A 14836-nucleotide genomic window follows, 5' to 3' on the forward strand; every position below is an offset into this window, starting at 1 on the left:
CTGGTTACCCGAAGTTAAGATAATGTATTTGAAAGTGTTCTAAACAATCAGACTAGATGATCATAATGGTCCCTTCTCATCTGAATCTGTGAATCTAGGGCAGGATTTGAGGCTCCTAAGCAAAGAGATCAATTTTTCTTAATTATGTTTGTCAGTCTTCTAGGCACTTCCAGTCCATGTTGCAAGAAAGACAGAATCTCCCTGCGTGGGAAGAAAGAGAAACCATTCTTGATTTGCTGGCTAAGCATCAGGTGCTTGTTGTGAGTGGCATGACTGGGTAAGGATGTGGTTTACATACACTTGTAGTATCAAACGGTGCACGGGAAGGCATATCTAAAGTTTAATTATACAGCCTGTGTTCTGGAATGATCAGATGCTCCAGTGCATAACTCATTTCTGTTAAATTACTGCAATCGTAGATGAATTTTGAATCCTTAAGGAATTTCACATGAAGTGTGACCCAAACTAATAAAAGCAAGGAAATACAAATGGGAATCCAACCTCCTAACTCATCCTGACAAGACATGTTAAAAACATTTAATTAATTTTTTTGTCATGCAGATGTGGGAAAACCACTCAGATTCCTCAGTTTATTTTGGATGCTTCACTGAGGGGTCCTCCAAATGGGGTAGCCAATATCATATGCACTCAGCCTCGCAGGATCTCTGCCATTTCTGTAGCTGAACGCGTAGCCAAGGAGAGAACAGAAAGAGTTGGGATCACTGTGGGATACCAGATCCGCTTAGAAAGTGTAAAGGTTTGTATGCTTTGCCTGTCTTTTCATCTAGTTCTTTTAAAATGTGTGTATTAGCTGTAAAAGGTGTAGATTGATTCTCCTAGAGATGTAATCCTTTATCCACAGGGTTCATACAGTATGACCAGAGCAGTGTGAGCTTCCCCATGATACTCTGCCATTTTGCCTCAAGCCACATTGTCGGGCACACCTTCTAGGATGAGAAGGTAGTAGTAGTCTTAGTGTATGTTCATTGGGTAGCCTCTCTGCTGAGGTGGCCAACAAAGAAATCAGTCCTGATAGTGGGTTTTGTGATCTGAATACTTGTCCTCTGGAAACTGGAATGAAACCACTTTCATTAGCCACCAAGCAGGAATCAAAGCCTAGCACTTCAGTCCTTAGTGATGTGGGCTGAATTGAGCTAACTTCCTACTAGTGATATTCTCTGGGCCATCCATTCCCCCTTTTCTAACATTTTTCTTGGATAAAGCAGGTTTAGTATTTTAAAGCTTTTTCTGTCATTTGATTTCTCCTGTCATCCACATTTGACAAATTTTGCATCAATATGATTTACAGAAGTAAAGTCAAATCTAAAATAAAGACTGTCAAAGATCTGAAGCTAAAAAGTTGATTGAACAAATTATAAAGTAAGTTTTGAGTGAAAAACAAAACAGATCAGTTTACAATGGCTACCAATTGTTTTGCAAAGGGTTTGATTTTTAGTTTGTTTTGTCCGTCCCTTCTTAACTTGAGCCTTGCGATTTGAGCCTTACTCTTTTTTTCTGTCTCTGCTGTTGCCCACAATTGCAACACCTTTTCATTCTGTCTCATAGATCAAAATATGCATCACGCATCAATGATGCTATATAAACCTTCGTTAGTCAATCAAAGAGAGATCAGAAACACAGACAGCCCTCTGCCTCCAGAGCCAGTCTCATTACCCTTTCAATAGCTCTCACCTTTATTGATGGAGACAAATGGTCAAGTGTTTAACATGCAGCTACTGAAGCAGGAAAGAATTAGATGAGATAGTTTAGATATGTCATTGTCCTTTTGCAAAATGGCTCCCTGTTAAGAACCAGATAACTGCATTTAAGTTGAATTAAGGGTAAGGTGAGAGGAAAAATTGCTTGCTCCTGCTTGAAGCAAGGACTGTTCAGGTTGGACATGAGTGACATACAGCAATGTGCTCTCACTAGACTTTGTGTTAAGAAAGCTGTTAAACTTTTAAAATTCCACTGAATGTTTTGTGTCCTTGCTTACTGTTCCAGTCGCTAGCTACCAGGCTGCTGTACTGCACTACTGGAGTGCTGCTGAGAAGACTAGAAGGAGACATGACTTTACAGGGAATCACCCATGTTATTGTTGATGAAGTTCATGAAAGAACAGAAGAGAGGTAAATAGTTCCTTATTCCATACCTGAAAAGCAAATACATGAAGTTGAGCACTGAGATGACTGAGTAACAAACTACTAAAATCAAACTGCTTCCAGCCAGTGTGATGGGCTACTGGCAGTACTCTGTATGCAGGGCCAAATGGGAGATTCTGGTTACTGCTCCTGGTCTCTTTCTCCCTGGGGACTAAGGGATTTGTTTGTGCTGTGGCAGCTCCTTGAGGAGAAAGCACATTGGTCAACCCTCCCACTTTCAGTCGCCCATCACAGTTGCAGTCACATTTTAATGAAAGTTTTAGGATGGGACAGGAGGGACAACAGGAAGGTGGGTTCTTTAGGTCACTATCTCGTCCCTATTTCAGCTTGCTGTCCCCCAGCTGCCCTAATTCTCCACATGCTGCCTCTGGAAGCCCTAAAGACCCCTCCCATCCCAAGTAGAACACCCCAAATGGGGATTTCCCAGTCCAGAATTTCCTAATTCTTCCCCCTCCCAACCCTGTTGGAATCCAACCTCTCCCAAACACACCCCTCTTACCAACTGGTGCTCCGGAAGGGGCCAGGTCTGTTGGTAACTCTAAAAGCAGAGAAGAAGGGACCTGCAAGATGCTTTTAGTACTTGTTGACCAACTGCAACTATGTGGACGGTCTCTGGGTAAGCTTAAAAGCATTGGTTGTGCCCTGGAAAGCTCTGGATCTTGCCTGCCTGTGACCACCGCTCTCCCTACAACATACTGCAACTGCTGTAGTCATTGGAGATGCTCGAGCCTCTTCATTATAAAAGAGAGGGGGCTGCTGGCAAGGGCATTCCTTGGGGGGGCCCGCACAGGACTGGACACCCCTCCCTTCCATCTGGCTTTCCCCCAGTTCAAAAACCAGCTGCATTTGATGAACTTCTAGGCCTCCTGCAAAAGTCATGTACTTGACATGTGTTTTGGTGAATGTGGTGGTAATGCTCCCACTGGGGAGAGGGGTGAAAAGGGGTTATCTCTTGCTTTGATTTACTGGCTGGCTGAGTTAATTTGTGTGTGTGTGGTTATTTAATACTGTTGGGTGGCGGTTGCTATGTTATCATCTGCTTAATTCACTGTTAGGGCACCCAAAAGCTTGTATTGTTTAAATATAAGTAAATATACCAAGGAATCCAGACACTCTGGAAAGGGACAGCCCACAAGTAGATAATTATAACCCACAGTCACTTATAGTAAATGACCAAATTCCTAGCTAAAGGCCATTGCCGGAGAGGCACTATTGTAAGTGCAGCTTGACATGGTGTTATTGCCACGGTGGTGGAGACACCAGGAAAGGGAGCAGATTGGAGAGAGAGGAGATTTGGAAATTAACACTGAAGAAATTCAGATGTCTTTTGCTTGTTTTCTTCAGTGACTTCTTGCTGCTGGTTTTGAAGGATATTATGTTTCAGAGGCCAGACCTGCGTATTATACTAATGAGTGCCACCTTGAATGCAGAGCTTTTCTCTCAGTACTTTAACTCCTGTCCAGTTATTAACATACCAGGTGAAGAACGGTTTTTTTTTTATTATCCATTACAAGTTATTTTACAGGCTTGGTTTCAGCTTAGTTGAGAAATTTTACAATGGAGTGGGGAGTGTTTCTGTTAGCTTAGGGATAGAGATTACAAACAATGTCTGATTGGTTTAGGGGCAAGCGTGTCAGGCTGAGGATTTCCCAGCCCCTGGTGATCATCGTACCACAGGCTATGAAGGGCAGCCTAGGCATGAACCTAAAGAATAAATGTACCATTATTTAGTTTTACTTTATAAAACTTCAAATCTGTTTGCCTACAGGAATCTGTCCATTACATATAGTTTGGCATAAGACCCACTTACAAATATGTAACATCAATATATTTGATTACATTTGGGAAGTATCATTGTCTTCCATTGACATGAGCTCATTGCTAGTTTTTGTACATTTTCTATCTTTAGCTATGTATCTCTAGCATGAGGCTTTCCTCACACCAAACAGTTTCCATTTAGTTCTCTTCCAGAAGCCACAGAAGAGTTCTTGCAGGCAAGAGGACTTCAGGACATATAATGCTGTCCTAGGCTGCTGTCATACCTATGTGCATTCATGAAGCCTTATTTTGTTTTTAAAAATGTCCTTTCTTGGTTAGATCTCATTTCATCAGCATTTTCCTCTGTCTGAAGGATTTCCTCCAAAGTCTTTTTAACACTACTGCTTTATGGACAGCAGGGTTGCTGCTTACAGCAACATCAAGAATCCCTTCCTTCCTTAGGAGTGGTGTGCTGCATCTACTCATGCCCTCAGCCACTGTCTTCTCAGGAGATCAGATACTAAGACAGGGATTTCATTGCAGAGTTTGCTAAATTCATTTAAAATATAGAGAATCAGTAAATATTAAAATGCTTTGCAATTTTTTTTTAAACCTTGAATTTGGGAAACAAGCTATTCATCTTTTTAGTTGGAGCCTTTTTTAGAGATGATTTACTCCTTTATCAGATGATATTCCCCGGTACACGCAGCGTCTGGATGAAGAGCAGGTGTTTGCAGCTAAACCCAGATAAAGCAGAGGTGATAGTATTGGACATGTTTCAAAGGTTACATTATTCCATATTGCCGCTCTCAGTGGTGGATGTCTGCCCAAGTGTCCGTGATTTACATCCTGTTGTCCTCTTAGGCTCCCCATTGAGACTAGATGTTCAATTAGCAATAGCAGCACAAAATGCCTTTTATCCCTTTTGGCTGGCCAGGAGAAATTGTCCCATTTTGCCAGCTGTGATCTTCACTATTGCAACGTATTTATGTATGAGAATGAAACCATAGCTACTAAAACTCCAGCAGGTGCAACCCACCTGCTGACTAATACTGGTCATTGGCTACCCATCAAATATCAGATCAAGTTGAAGGTGCTGGTCCTGAACCTCAAAACTCAGTGTGCTGCGCCTGAGTTATTTCAGAGACAGCCTGACCTTGCTGCAGTTCTCAGAATGATGGAATTTTCTATGACAAGGGGACCTGGAGACAGAGTCTTCTTGGCGGTTGGCCTGCAGCTCTGGAACTCACGCAAGAGCCAAGAATGGCAAGAAACCTTAGCTCCAAGACCCAGCTCTCTGACACAGCTTCCCTAAAACAGGAAAAAACAATCCCTTCTGTTCTGGTAAACGGGGAGGAGCTTGAGTATCCAAGGGTACGTGTAGGCCTCCATTTAGACATTTAGTATACAATGCTCAGATATCACACTGAGCATGATATAAATACCTAGCTAGATGGAACTTTGTTGCTTCCTATCATTCTAATACTGCACCAAATTACCTTGCTACAGGAATCCTCCTTGTGTAAACTGAGTGAATGCCAGCAGGGTTCTTGAAAAACATCAGCCATTTGTTCTGGACTGAGTTGTGTTACTGATTGCAGTATAGTTCTAAAAGAACCCCCACAGTGCTGTTAAGTTAATGAAGGTGGGACAAGGGGTGAAGTGGTGAAACACCAGCATGAGAAATTGTAAACACTGTCCCTCCCCTGACCGCCACTCCTGAAATGATAGCTCGCATTTTCCTTTAAGATTCAAATTTTTCTCTGTAGGTCGAACATTCCCTGTGGATCAGTTTTTTCTGGAAGATGTAATTGCAGTGACAAGGTATGAAATCATTGACAGCATTCTCACAAGTAACTGCCCTTTGGAATAGTTCCATTGTTGTATGCAACACGGTTGTAGCTGTGTCGGTCCCAGGATATTAGAGAGACTAGGTGGGTGAGGCAGTGTCTTTTATTGGGCCAACTTCTCTTGGTGCGAGCATTTTTTGAGCCCTGCAGATCTTTTCTTCAGACCTGGGAAAGGGACTCCAAACATCACAGCTACAGGCAAGGTGGAACAGATTGTTTAGTATAAGTAGTTAGCACATATTCTAAAGGACCATTCAGACTTTACAATATGTGCTAACTCCTTATGCTAAGAGTGATGTAACATTCCCAGCACTCCTACCTGCTGCTAGAAAGAGTGACAGAAGAGAGAAGTCAGGGCTATGATTAGCCACTCATATTCTTTATATAAATTTGTAAGGCATAGCGGTACCATGGTGATGGGCATGGCATAATACCTTGAAAGCTTAATTTAAAGCATAGACTGTACAAACTGCTTTCCCTATGACTGAATTCTCTTTGCTCCTGTTCAGGTATGTCTTAGAGGATGGTAGTCCGTACATGAACAACACGAAACGAGGCCCAGAAGAGAAACTTAAAGCAAGGCGCAAGAGAACTGCGTTAGAAGAAGTAGAGGAAGATCTAAGATGCGCTCGCCTCCTAGAGGATGACACTACTGTCAAGGATTCAGTCCCAGACCAGCAATTAACTTTTAAACAGCTCCTGATACGGTACAAAGGTAATCAATCTCTCTCTCTCTCTCTCTCATATATCCCAAAAAGCGTACTTACACACCCAGCTGGTACTCTTGAATGTATTGTAAAGTATACATGTATTTTCATAATTTGAGGCTTCATGGTGTAAAGTTCAATTTTCTGTGATGTATTAACAGGAGTGTCATATATAAGACATGGGAGATAATTGTCCCACTCCACTCGATACCGGTGAGGCTTCAGCTAGAGTGCTGTGTCCAGTTCTAGGCGTCACATTGTAAGAAAGATGTGGACAAATTAGAGAGTCCAGAAGAGGGCAACAAAAATGGTGAGGTTTAGAAAACCTGGCCTATGAAGAAAGATTTAAAAAACAAACAAACTGGGCGTGCTTAATCTTGAGAAAAGAAGGCTTGTGAGCAACTTGTTAAAAATATTCAAATATATGGAGGGCTGTTATAAAGAGGACGGTGATCAATTGTTCTCCATATTCACTGAGGGCAGGACAAGAAGTAATTGGCTTCATCTGCAGCAAGAGAGATTTAGGTTCGATATATGGAAAACTTTCTAACTGTAACGGTAGTTAAGCACTTGAATAGGATACCAAGGGGGGTTGTGGAATCCCCACCATTGGAGGTTTTTAAGGACAGCTGTTAGAGATGGTCTCAGTTTACTTGGTCCTGCATCAGCACAGCGGCTCGATTAGGCGGGAAGCTCCCGTTCCAGGGCTTCGCTGCTGAACTTCACTGGGGTGTATACTGACTTGCAAAATAGTGATCCGATAGCCACCCAGCCTTTTTTTCATTGTAATCCTTCATGTACAGCTCTGGGGTTGTATCTTCAAGGATGGGAGTGGAGGGTTGGGGGGAAGATTGTAGTAGCCCAAAAGGGTAAAGGGCTTTTGGGGTCTGTTGTATTTAAGAAATGAAATACTGGGAGGAAGCAGAACAGAGTTTGTGTGCAGGGTCCTGGAGAACTCTGGTGTCAGTCCTTGGCTGCCCCCATGGCATTCCCAACTCCTGCCTGCTTCCAGTGTGAGTGAGCTGTGCTGGGCTGGCACATGTGTCTTTGTTCATTGGATGTGGCACACAGGGAGTGTGGTGCGTTGGGCATATATGAGACCCAATAGGGTGTGAGTGAGAAGAAAGGAGAGTGGGAGGAGTGGTAGAGTTAATGAGGAGAAGTCAAGTGGGGAAGAATGAATGAAGGGGAGGGCAGGACAGACTGCGCTCAGAGGTATTGTACTTACTGTACCCTTCAGCCATATTTACAGGGATGCAGGATCCTGCTTGGGGAACGGCTGCTGATCCTCTGTGTGGCCATTTTCCCAGTTAACTGTATAGTGAATGCTCTTTTATGAGACACCAACTCACCTATGTCCCTACCCTCTTTTAAATTCTCTTTCAGGGGTTAGTAAATCAGTGTTAAAAACAATGGCTGCCATGGACTTAGACAAAGTTAATCTGGAATTAATAGAGTCCCTGCTGGAATGGATAGTCAGCGGCAAACACTCGTACCCACCAGGTAACCTGGCTGTCCATTGTGGGTTGTATAACTGGGAATACATGTAACAGTTATGTGCTTGTATAGGTTGTGCCAAGCTGGCGCTTTCATCCAAAACATAATTTTCATAACTTCCGAATTTATCTGAGGACATTTGAGTCAATCGGAGTGGGGAGGCCCCTAATTTCTGTGGGGATGGGCAGATGGGTACACTGGGCCAGCATAAAAACTGTAGCAAAGAGATGTACCTTTGACAGTATGCTGACGTCTTTATCTGTCTTGTCTGGTTAGATTGTATTCTTGGGGGCAGGGGGCATTGCTGCTGGTGAGTTTATATAGCGCATAGCAAAATGGAGCTCCAGTTTTGGCTGGGGCCTTTGTGCATTGCGGTAAAATCAAAGTGTAGTCATGCATTCTAGCTGAACTCGTCTATTGACTTTTCTTTCCCCCATATGTACAGGTGCTGTACTGATATTTTTGCCTGGTCTAGCAGAAATTAAGATGCTTTATGAACAGCTACAGTCTAATGCCCTTTTCAGTAATAGACACAGTAAACGGTAAGTCAAGAGTGTCCCAAAACCAATAGTGTGTTGAAGTTAAATCAAGGGTAAAGAAACTGATTTAAAAAAAAAAGTTACCTTCTACTCAAACTCTGGTATCTGTCTCCAGTTACAAGTGCAGATCACTTACTGTTTGAGACAGCTGGTGATGGAGAAGGCTTAGATGCCATTCTCTCCATTTCTCTTCCACCTGGAACAGGTCATTTATAAGTTAGCACAGGGGCTCAACCATCATGCACTTAGCACATTTGCCATGTAAGTTCTCGTCACATTTCCTCAAACCGGGGAAGGGAAAGTTGGAGTTTTGGTGACCAAGATAAGTATAACTTGAGAATTTTGGGAGGCAGTCAGATACCATGGTAATGGGTGTTGTATAAGAGCCTAGATAGTCTTTATGTGCTATCTGCAGTGGGTCTTCACGCACTAGCTACGGCGAGCCAATGGAAGGCTGAAAAATGTAGAGTCTAACTCTTATCTTTTACCCTGTTTTGCACTTCAAAAACATCTGCATTTTTAGTGCTGTAAAGTATTGGATATTTCTAAGGTAAAACATTCTACATTTTGTGGGAATGGGCAGGAAGAAAATCAAGAAAGGGAAAAATAAGCTTATACTTGGAGGGAAGCTGTCCCACGCATATTTAGATCACAATCTGAAGGCTGCATTTAAACAAGAAGGAATTCTCCTGGTTAGGTTGAGTGATCTTAGCCTGATGTGTTGTGGTGATCAAATTTCTCAGCAGAATAGAGTAATACCCACAGAATGGCTTGTGTAAATCTGGTGGCAGCCCTGGTTGTACATACTGTTTTAATTTCAATCTTTCAAAAAGCACCTAGCAAAGCCCGTGGCCAGTGATAGCAAATCATAGGACATGTCACCTTAGGCAAGCAGACCCTATCACTACCAGGCTCCTTAAGCCTTCTGGTGAGTAAATAGGGGAGGAGCTTATGGGGATAGAAAGACAGCAGAACCGTACAAGGCAGAAATCTTGGCAGAATCCCTGACTGGCTTTGGAGGAAGAAGGTGGGCTCCCGCTTAGTTGCTCAGAAGAGCTCTGCTCTCAGGGACCCTTCAGCAGAGACTGCAACCCAGCTCTGAAACCCTGTCTTCTCCCCCCGCCTCCCGCCCTCAGCCCCCCCCCCCCGAGAATATTTTAAAGGCCAGTGACCTGTGCAAGGTGGGGTACTCAACCCTATCACAGCGCCACTTAAGGGACTGGATCTGTTCAGTCTAAGGGCTGATTGGACTGTGGAGAGAATCAAGAAAACCAAGGTCGCTGTTAGACTCTTAAGGGGTAGGTCCCGTTTTCTTTGCTCCTTAGAGCTCCAGGCTCACTTCTCTGTCAGCAGCCAAATTCAGTTACTGGATATTTGCAAGTCAACTCTGTGGGCTGCATTCTGCCGGGTGATTGTATCCACCAGAAGAGCTGATGGTGAGATGTAGCAAGGAACATGTCCATCCCATAATCCATGGCCCCTGGAGTCCCAATCTGAAGTTGTAGCTGGGCAGGGGACAGTGGGTATGGGCTACACGTGGGCTGCGTTCTGAGAATGGGAATGTACAACCTACAATACTCTGGGCTAAAGCTTGTGTGAATGGACAGATGTTGGGAGGAAGAAAGGTTGGCAACGATAAGCATGCGCTCATCTTTCTCTTCTAGCTGTGTTGTTTATCCACTCCATTCCTCGCTGTCCAGTGAAGACCAGCAGTCTGTGTTCCTGAAGCCCCCTGTAGGAGTTACCAAGATCATCATATCTACGAACATTGCAGAAACGTCCATCACCATTGATGATGTGGTCTTTGTGATTGATTCTGGGAAAATGAAAGAGAAAAGGTATTGGGATTATTCTGGCGGAACTGTGATCTCAGAGAATGATGTGTTCTGCATGGTATCTGTTTAAAAAAACTGTCCAACGCATCAGAGTGTGAATTCACGTCTGTTAAAGAGCTGGAGAAAATCTGAAAGGCCCTCGTTGTGTAGCTTACTGTGTGCACAAAGCTCCCATTGACTCCATGGGAGTTCCATGCACGGCCTTGTTACGGACGTGCATCCATAGTGTTGGTAGTTATGGCCTTCCAAAAGTTGGCAGTACCTCTCTGCTTGAGCTTCGGTGTCGGGGCTCTTCGCCTGCTTGAAGTGAAACTCCCATCCTCATCCATTTTAACTTGTTTCCTCTTGTAGATACGACCCCAGCAAAGGAATGGAAAGTTTGGAAGACACATTTGTGTCCAAAGCCAATGCATTGCAAAGGAAAGGGCGGGCAGGGCGCGTAGCCTCCGGAGTCTGCTTTCATCTTTTCAGTAGCCATCACTACACTCATCAGCTGGTAAAGCAGCAGTTACCCGAAATCCAAAGAGTGCCTTTGGAACAGCTGTGTCTCAGGTAAACCATTATCAACGTAATCGGTCTTAAAGGGCCGGCTCTCAGAAGCTCCTCTCTCTACAGACTGGAGCAGCAGAGTTGTCACACTCCTACCAAGCTCCTGACATCATGGAAGCCAGCAAGCCCACCTCTCGTCACTTTTGTTTTGTTGACTGGCTGTTGATGGCTCTCGTCTCTCACTGATTGCCTCTCTACCTCTGCTTCAGGACCTTGGTCTTCCCACCCACTATGTTACTGCCTACCCTCTCCCTCAAACACACCCTCCACTCACTATTTCCTTGGCTGGTCCCACCCCTATAAACAAGGGCAGTGCTAAGAAGACGATATTCCTCTGAGCACTTCGCTGGTATATTGCATTCCTTTCCTGCAGCTCCATGTTTGTTGTCTTTTTAAATTACAAATTCTTTTGGAGGTAGAGGGACTACTGCGTCATCTTACGTGTTTGCTCGCAGCCTGGTTCAATTCCAATTAGGCACTGCTGCAATATAAATATTAAAGTGGGAGGCCTTTGATGTTCAGCCTCATTCCATACGTTCCTTTACAAATGGAGACTTCTAGCATTCAAAACAATGCCCGTAATTTAGGATTAGAAGGTACTTTTGCAAAGCCAAAGCCCAGTGATGTAAATGGGAGTCTTTGCATTGACTTGAATGGGCTCTGAATCAAGTCTATGGGATCAAAACTCTTCCCTAGTCGTTCCGGGCTGCTTCCCAAGTTGAGTTATGCCTTATTAGCTCTTGACCGGGAGGAATGGCAGCTTGTTAGCTTTATGGTTCGAGGGGCTTGTACAAAGATGGGTCTTGCACCATGTTGTGACGGTCACTGGATCTGAGCGTGTTCTGATCTGCAGTAGTAGCAGATTCTCTAGTCTTTAGTTAGCTCACGGCCTCTGCAGCTGCAGTGGCAAAGGGTAGGGAAGAGGCCATCGGGGGTAGTTTAGCCAGTGCCTGTTAAGGGCTTTAAAGATAAGGATCAGCATCTTGAAGTGGATCAGGAAGTCAGTAGGGAGCCAGTGTAGACCATGGAGGACTGGTTGCTGTGCTCCCATTGGCATGGCCTATCTAGAAAGCAGGCTGTGGGGAGGGCATTCTTAATGATTTGGAAAAAGTTTGCGGCTTTGTCCTATGTCAGCAGACTGAGTTGTCGTCTTCTTCCTTAAGAATTAAGATTTTGGATATGTTTTCTGCGCATGGCCTTCAATCTGTCTTATCCCGCCTGATTGAGCCGCCAAGAATTGAATCTCTGCGTGCATCGAAACTCCGGCTGCAGGACTTGGGCGCTTTAACTCCAGATGAAAAGCTCACCCCCTTGGGGTATCACTTGGCCTCCTTGCCTGTCGATGTGCGGATTGGAAAACTAATGTTGTTTGGCACCATTTTCCGTTGTCTGGATCCTGCACTAACTATAGCAGCAAGTCTGGCCTTTAAGTCCCCTTTTGTAAGTATGCCACTCTAATAAACGACAACTGTGTGTCAAAATCTGAAAATAATGTGTTGTAGTCATAAGTGACTATTGCAGTATACTGCAACAGGATTCATCTTACTTTTCTGACCAGATCCACTTACTGCACAGAGCATCTTTGTGTTAGTATAAAATGTTTTTGTGTCTGAACTGAATATTCATATCATAAGTACATGCAGAGACAGAAGTGTCAAGAACAGTTTGATCCCTAATAAAAAGAACATAATATTTTACTGGAGGGTGGAATTCTTTTGAGCAGAATAACTAATGATTGTTTTCAAATAATGTAAGTAGAGGCCAAAATAACACCAAGAGAACCACAGTCCTGTTTAAGTACGAAATTGATCAAAGATCGAAGTGATTATAAATATTAACTAGTACATAAAGCTTCAATTTTTAGTTCTTGCTGAGTCCAGAAACACAATCTATAAATGTGTGTGCAAGAGATCGTCCTTGTGAAATTATAGGTATATGCTTTACATCTCCTACGCCCACCTGTGTTTGGAAGCAGTGGTGTTAGTGTTCATGATGATTATGAAGCTGACAGTTCTGAGCTCTGAATATAATATTGATTCCTGATCTCAGGCTGTGTGTGTGAACGTCAGTTTAGCTTGTAAAATCAGCTGCTGTTCTGTATGTCCAGTGGCTATAGTTTTTAGATATCTGTCTAAAGCAATATACAACCTCATATCAAAGATCAGGACTGAGCATTCAATCTCAGTATATGGTTTTGCCAGCTATAGTTAATGGTACAAATAGTCTGTATTGTGGACAATACAATTATGAAATTGCCTCTGCAAATCCCTCACGGTTGGAGTTGTGTAAGACTGGAATGTATTAGAGTGATATAACTGTTTGGTGCCCGTACGTCAACTGCAGATCTGTTTTGTTGAATCGTGGTTCTAAAATGCCCCATCCATAGCCACCTATCATCTAGGGAAAGAGAATGGCTTTCAGACTTTCTCTTCCCTCCTCTTTCCTTCTCCATTGCACAATTCTCGTTTTAGCTTTAACTGTATGAAATTGTTGGGGGTTTTAAAGCTGTGGTTTTGATCGGTTTCAGCCTTGTGCAGGTCCAGAGCAGGGCTTGGGCTTGTGCAGGTCCAGAGCAGGGCTCTGCTTTTAATTCTTTCTTTCCTGGGCCACCAATTGACATATGAAGAGCCTGGTGCAGGGACAAGTGTTACGGCTGTGAGACATTCATTCCCAGTCAGAAGTGGGGAGATGGTAGGCTCAGGGTTTTCTCTAGTGTAGACAAGGCCTTTCTGATGCTTCCTAATCTCCTCCAGTGAGGTCTGCAGAGGCAGTTCTCTAAAAGAAAAAGGAAGGTTGTTCCCCAGTATATTGCTTCTGCAGGTGCAGCCTGATCCTCCCTCCTCCTGTTTCTTGACGGTTACGTTATTGAGAGTAGGGGAAACAGAGTTGCGTAGGACTGTTCTGGAAGTGAAGTTTTTTATAATATCAAATCTGTGGTCAGTATGCTTTCCTCCCCTAACAAATATATTGCTTTGGAACGGTCCTGGGACCAATGAATCACAGCATGCAACTCTGACAGCAGGAGTCTGCATAGGCAATATACCCAGAGAACTTCAGTTACTGCTTAGTAAACTTTTTTTGTCATGGATATGAGGACTGCAACGGATCAGTAGCTTACTGATCATGTAAGAAAGACAACATGCAGCACCGATGATAAAGCTCCTGCTTTGAGCAACGACGGGAGAAGCAGAGATGAAATGTGTCAATCTATTTATTTAGGTGTCTCCATGGGATAAAAGGGAGGAAGCGAACAAAAAAAAGCTGGAATTTGCAATAGGAAACAGTGATTACCTGGCTCTTCTCCAGGCTTATAAGGTGAGCTAAAAATTAGTGACCCAGATCAAAAGTGTGTACATGTTCTGAAATCCAAGGCATCATTCATAAAGTTTGGTTTCCATTATTTAGGGATGGCGCTTGAGTACCAAAGAGAGTTCTCATGCAAGCTACAGCTATTGCAGGGAAAACTTCTTATCAGGAAGAGTTCTTCAAGTAAGTCAGTTTTGATTCGGTATTTTTCAGGATTATTTTAAAAAAGACAGTAATCTCCATCATCTTGTCAATCACATCCCTCTTTATTTCACCTCCTCTCCCTGCCCCATCCTTCAGATCTTCTTCCAAGTTTAGCCAAGAGCTGGGAAATATTACTGACTGTAACTTCAGCCAACTGTCTGAGCCTGTAATCCTAGTGTAACCAGATATGTTTAACTTCAAAATCAACCCGAGGCTCAGACCAATGTAGGAATATTTCAGCTCAGAAGGAATTGGCTTGAGAAAGTTCTGAACAATGGCAAAAGCTGGGTTTGGGAACCTGTCAACCTTAACGGCAAGCTCCTCCTACTCTGTTTGATTGGATAACATCTTCAAATGGGTACCATTTCCTGGAGTTTTCACATATCCGCTGGTTGTCTTGCTGCAAGCAACCAAAGTGATGATAGGTGA

The 14836-nt window shown here is 43.5% G+C and overlaps 1 protein-coding gene across 3 annotated transcripts in view; it reads left to right on the top strand.

Moving 5' to 3' along the window:
* The window catches only part of DHX57 (DExH-box helicase 57), a 32544-nt gene that overhangs the window by 10025 nt on the left and 7683 nt on the right, over window positions 1-14836 (top strand). For all 3 annotated transcript variants that reach the window (XM_030558140.1, XM_030558141.1, XM_030558139.1), the window contains exons 7-19: window positions 156-277; window positions 562-757; window positions 2005-2129; window positions 3507-3640; window positions 5690-5744; window positions 6280-6485; window positions 7864-7980; window positions 8420-8516; window positions 10178-10351; window positions 10700-10900; window positions 12061-12337; window positions 14117-14212; window positions 14303-14386. In XM_030558140.1, coding sequence (XP_030414000.1) covers window positions 156-277; window positions 562-757; window positions 2005-2129; window positions 3507-3640; window positions 5690-5744; window positions 6280-6485; window positions 7864-7980; window positions 8420-8516; window positions 10178-10351; window positions 10700-10900; window positions 12061-12337; window positions 14117-14212; window positions 14303-14386 — 1884 coding nt within the window. The remainder of the gene's footprint in view (window positions 1-155; window positions 278-561; window positions 758-2004; window positions 2130-3506; window positions 3641-5689; window positions 5745-6279; window positions 6486-7863; window positions 7981-8419; window positions 8517-10177; window positions 10352-10699; window positions 10901-12060; window positions 12338-14116; window positions 14213-14302; window positions 14387-14836) is intronic.

The sequence above is a fragment of the Gopherus evgoodei genome, chromosome 3 (genome assembly GCF_007399415.2).
Source record: "Gopherus evgoodei ecotype Sinaloan lineage chromosome 3, rGopEvg1_v1.p, whole genome shotgun sequence".
Lineage (NCBI taxonomy): Eukaryota > Metazoa > Chordata > Testudines > Testudinidae > Gopherus > Gopherus evgoodei.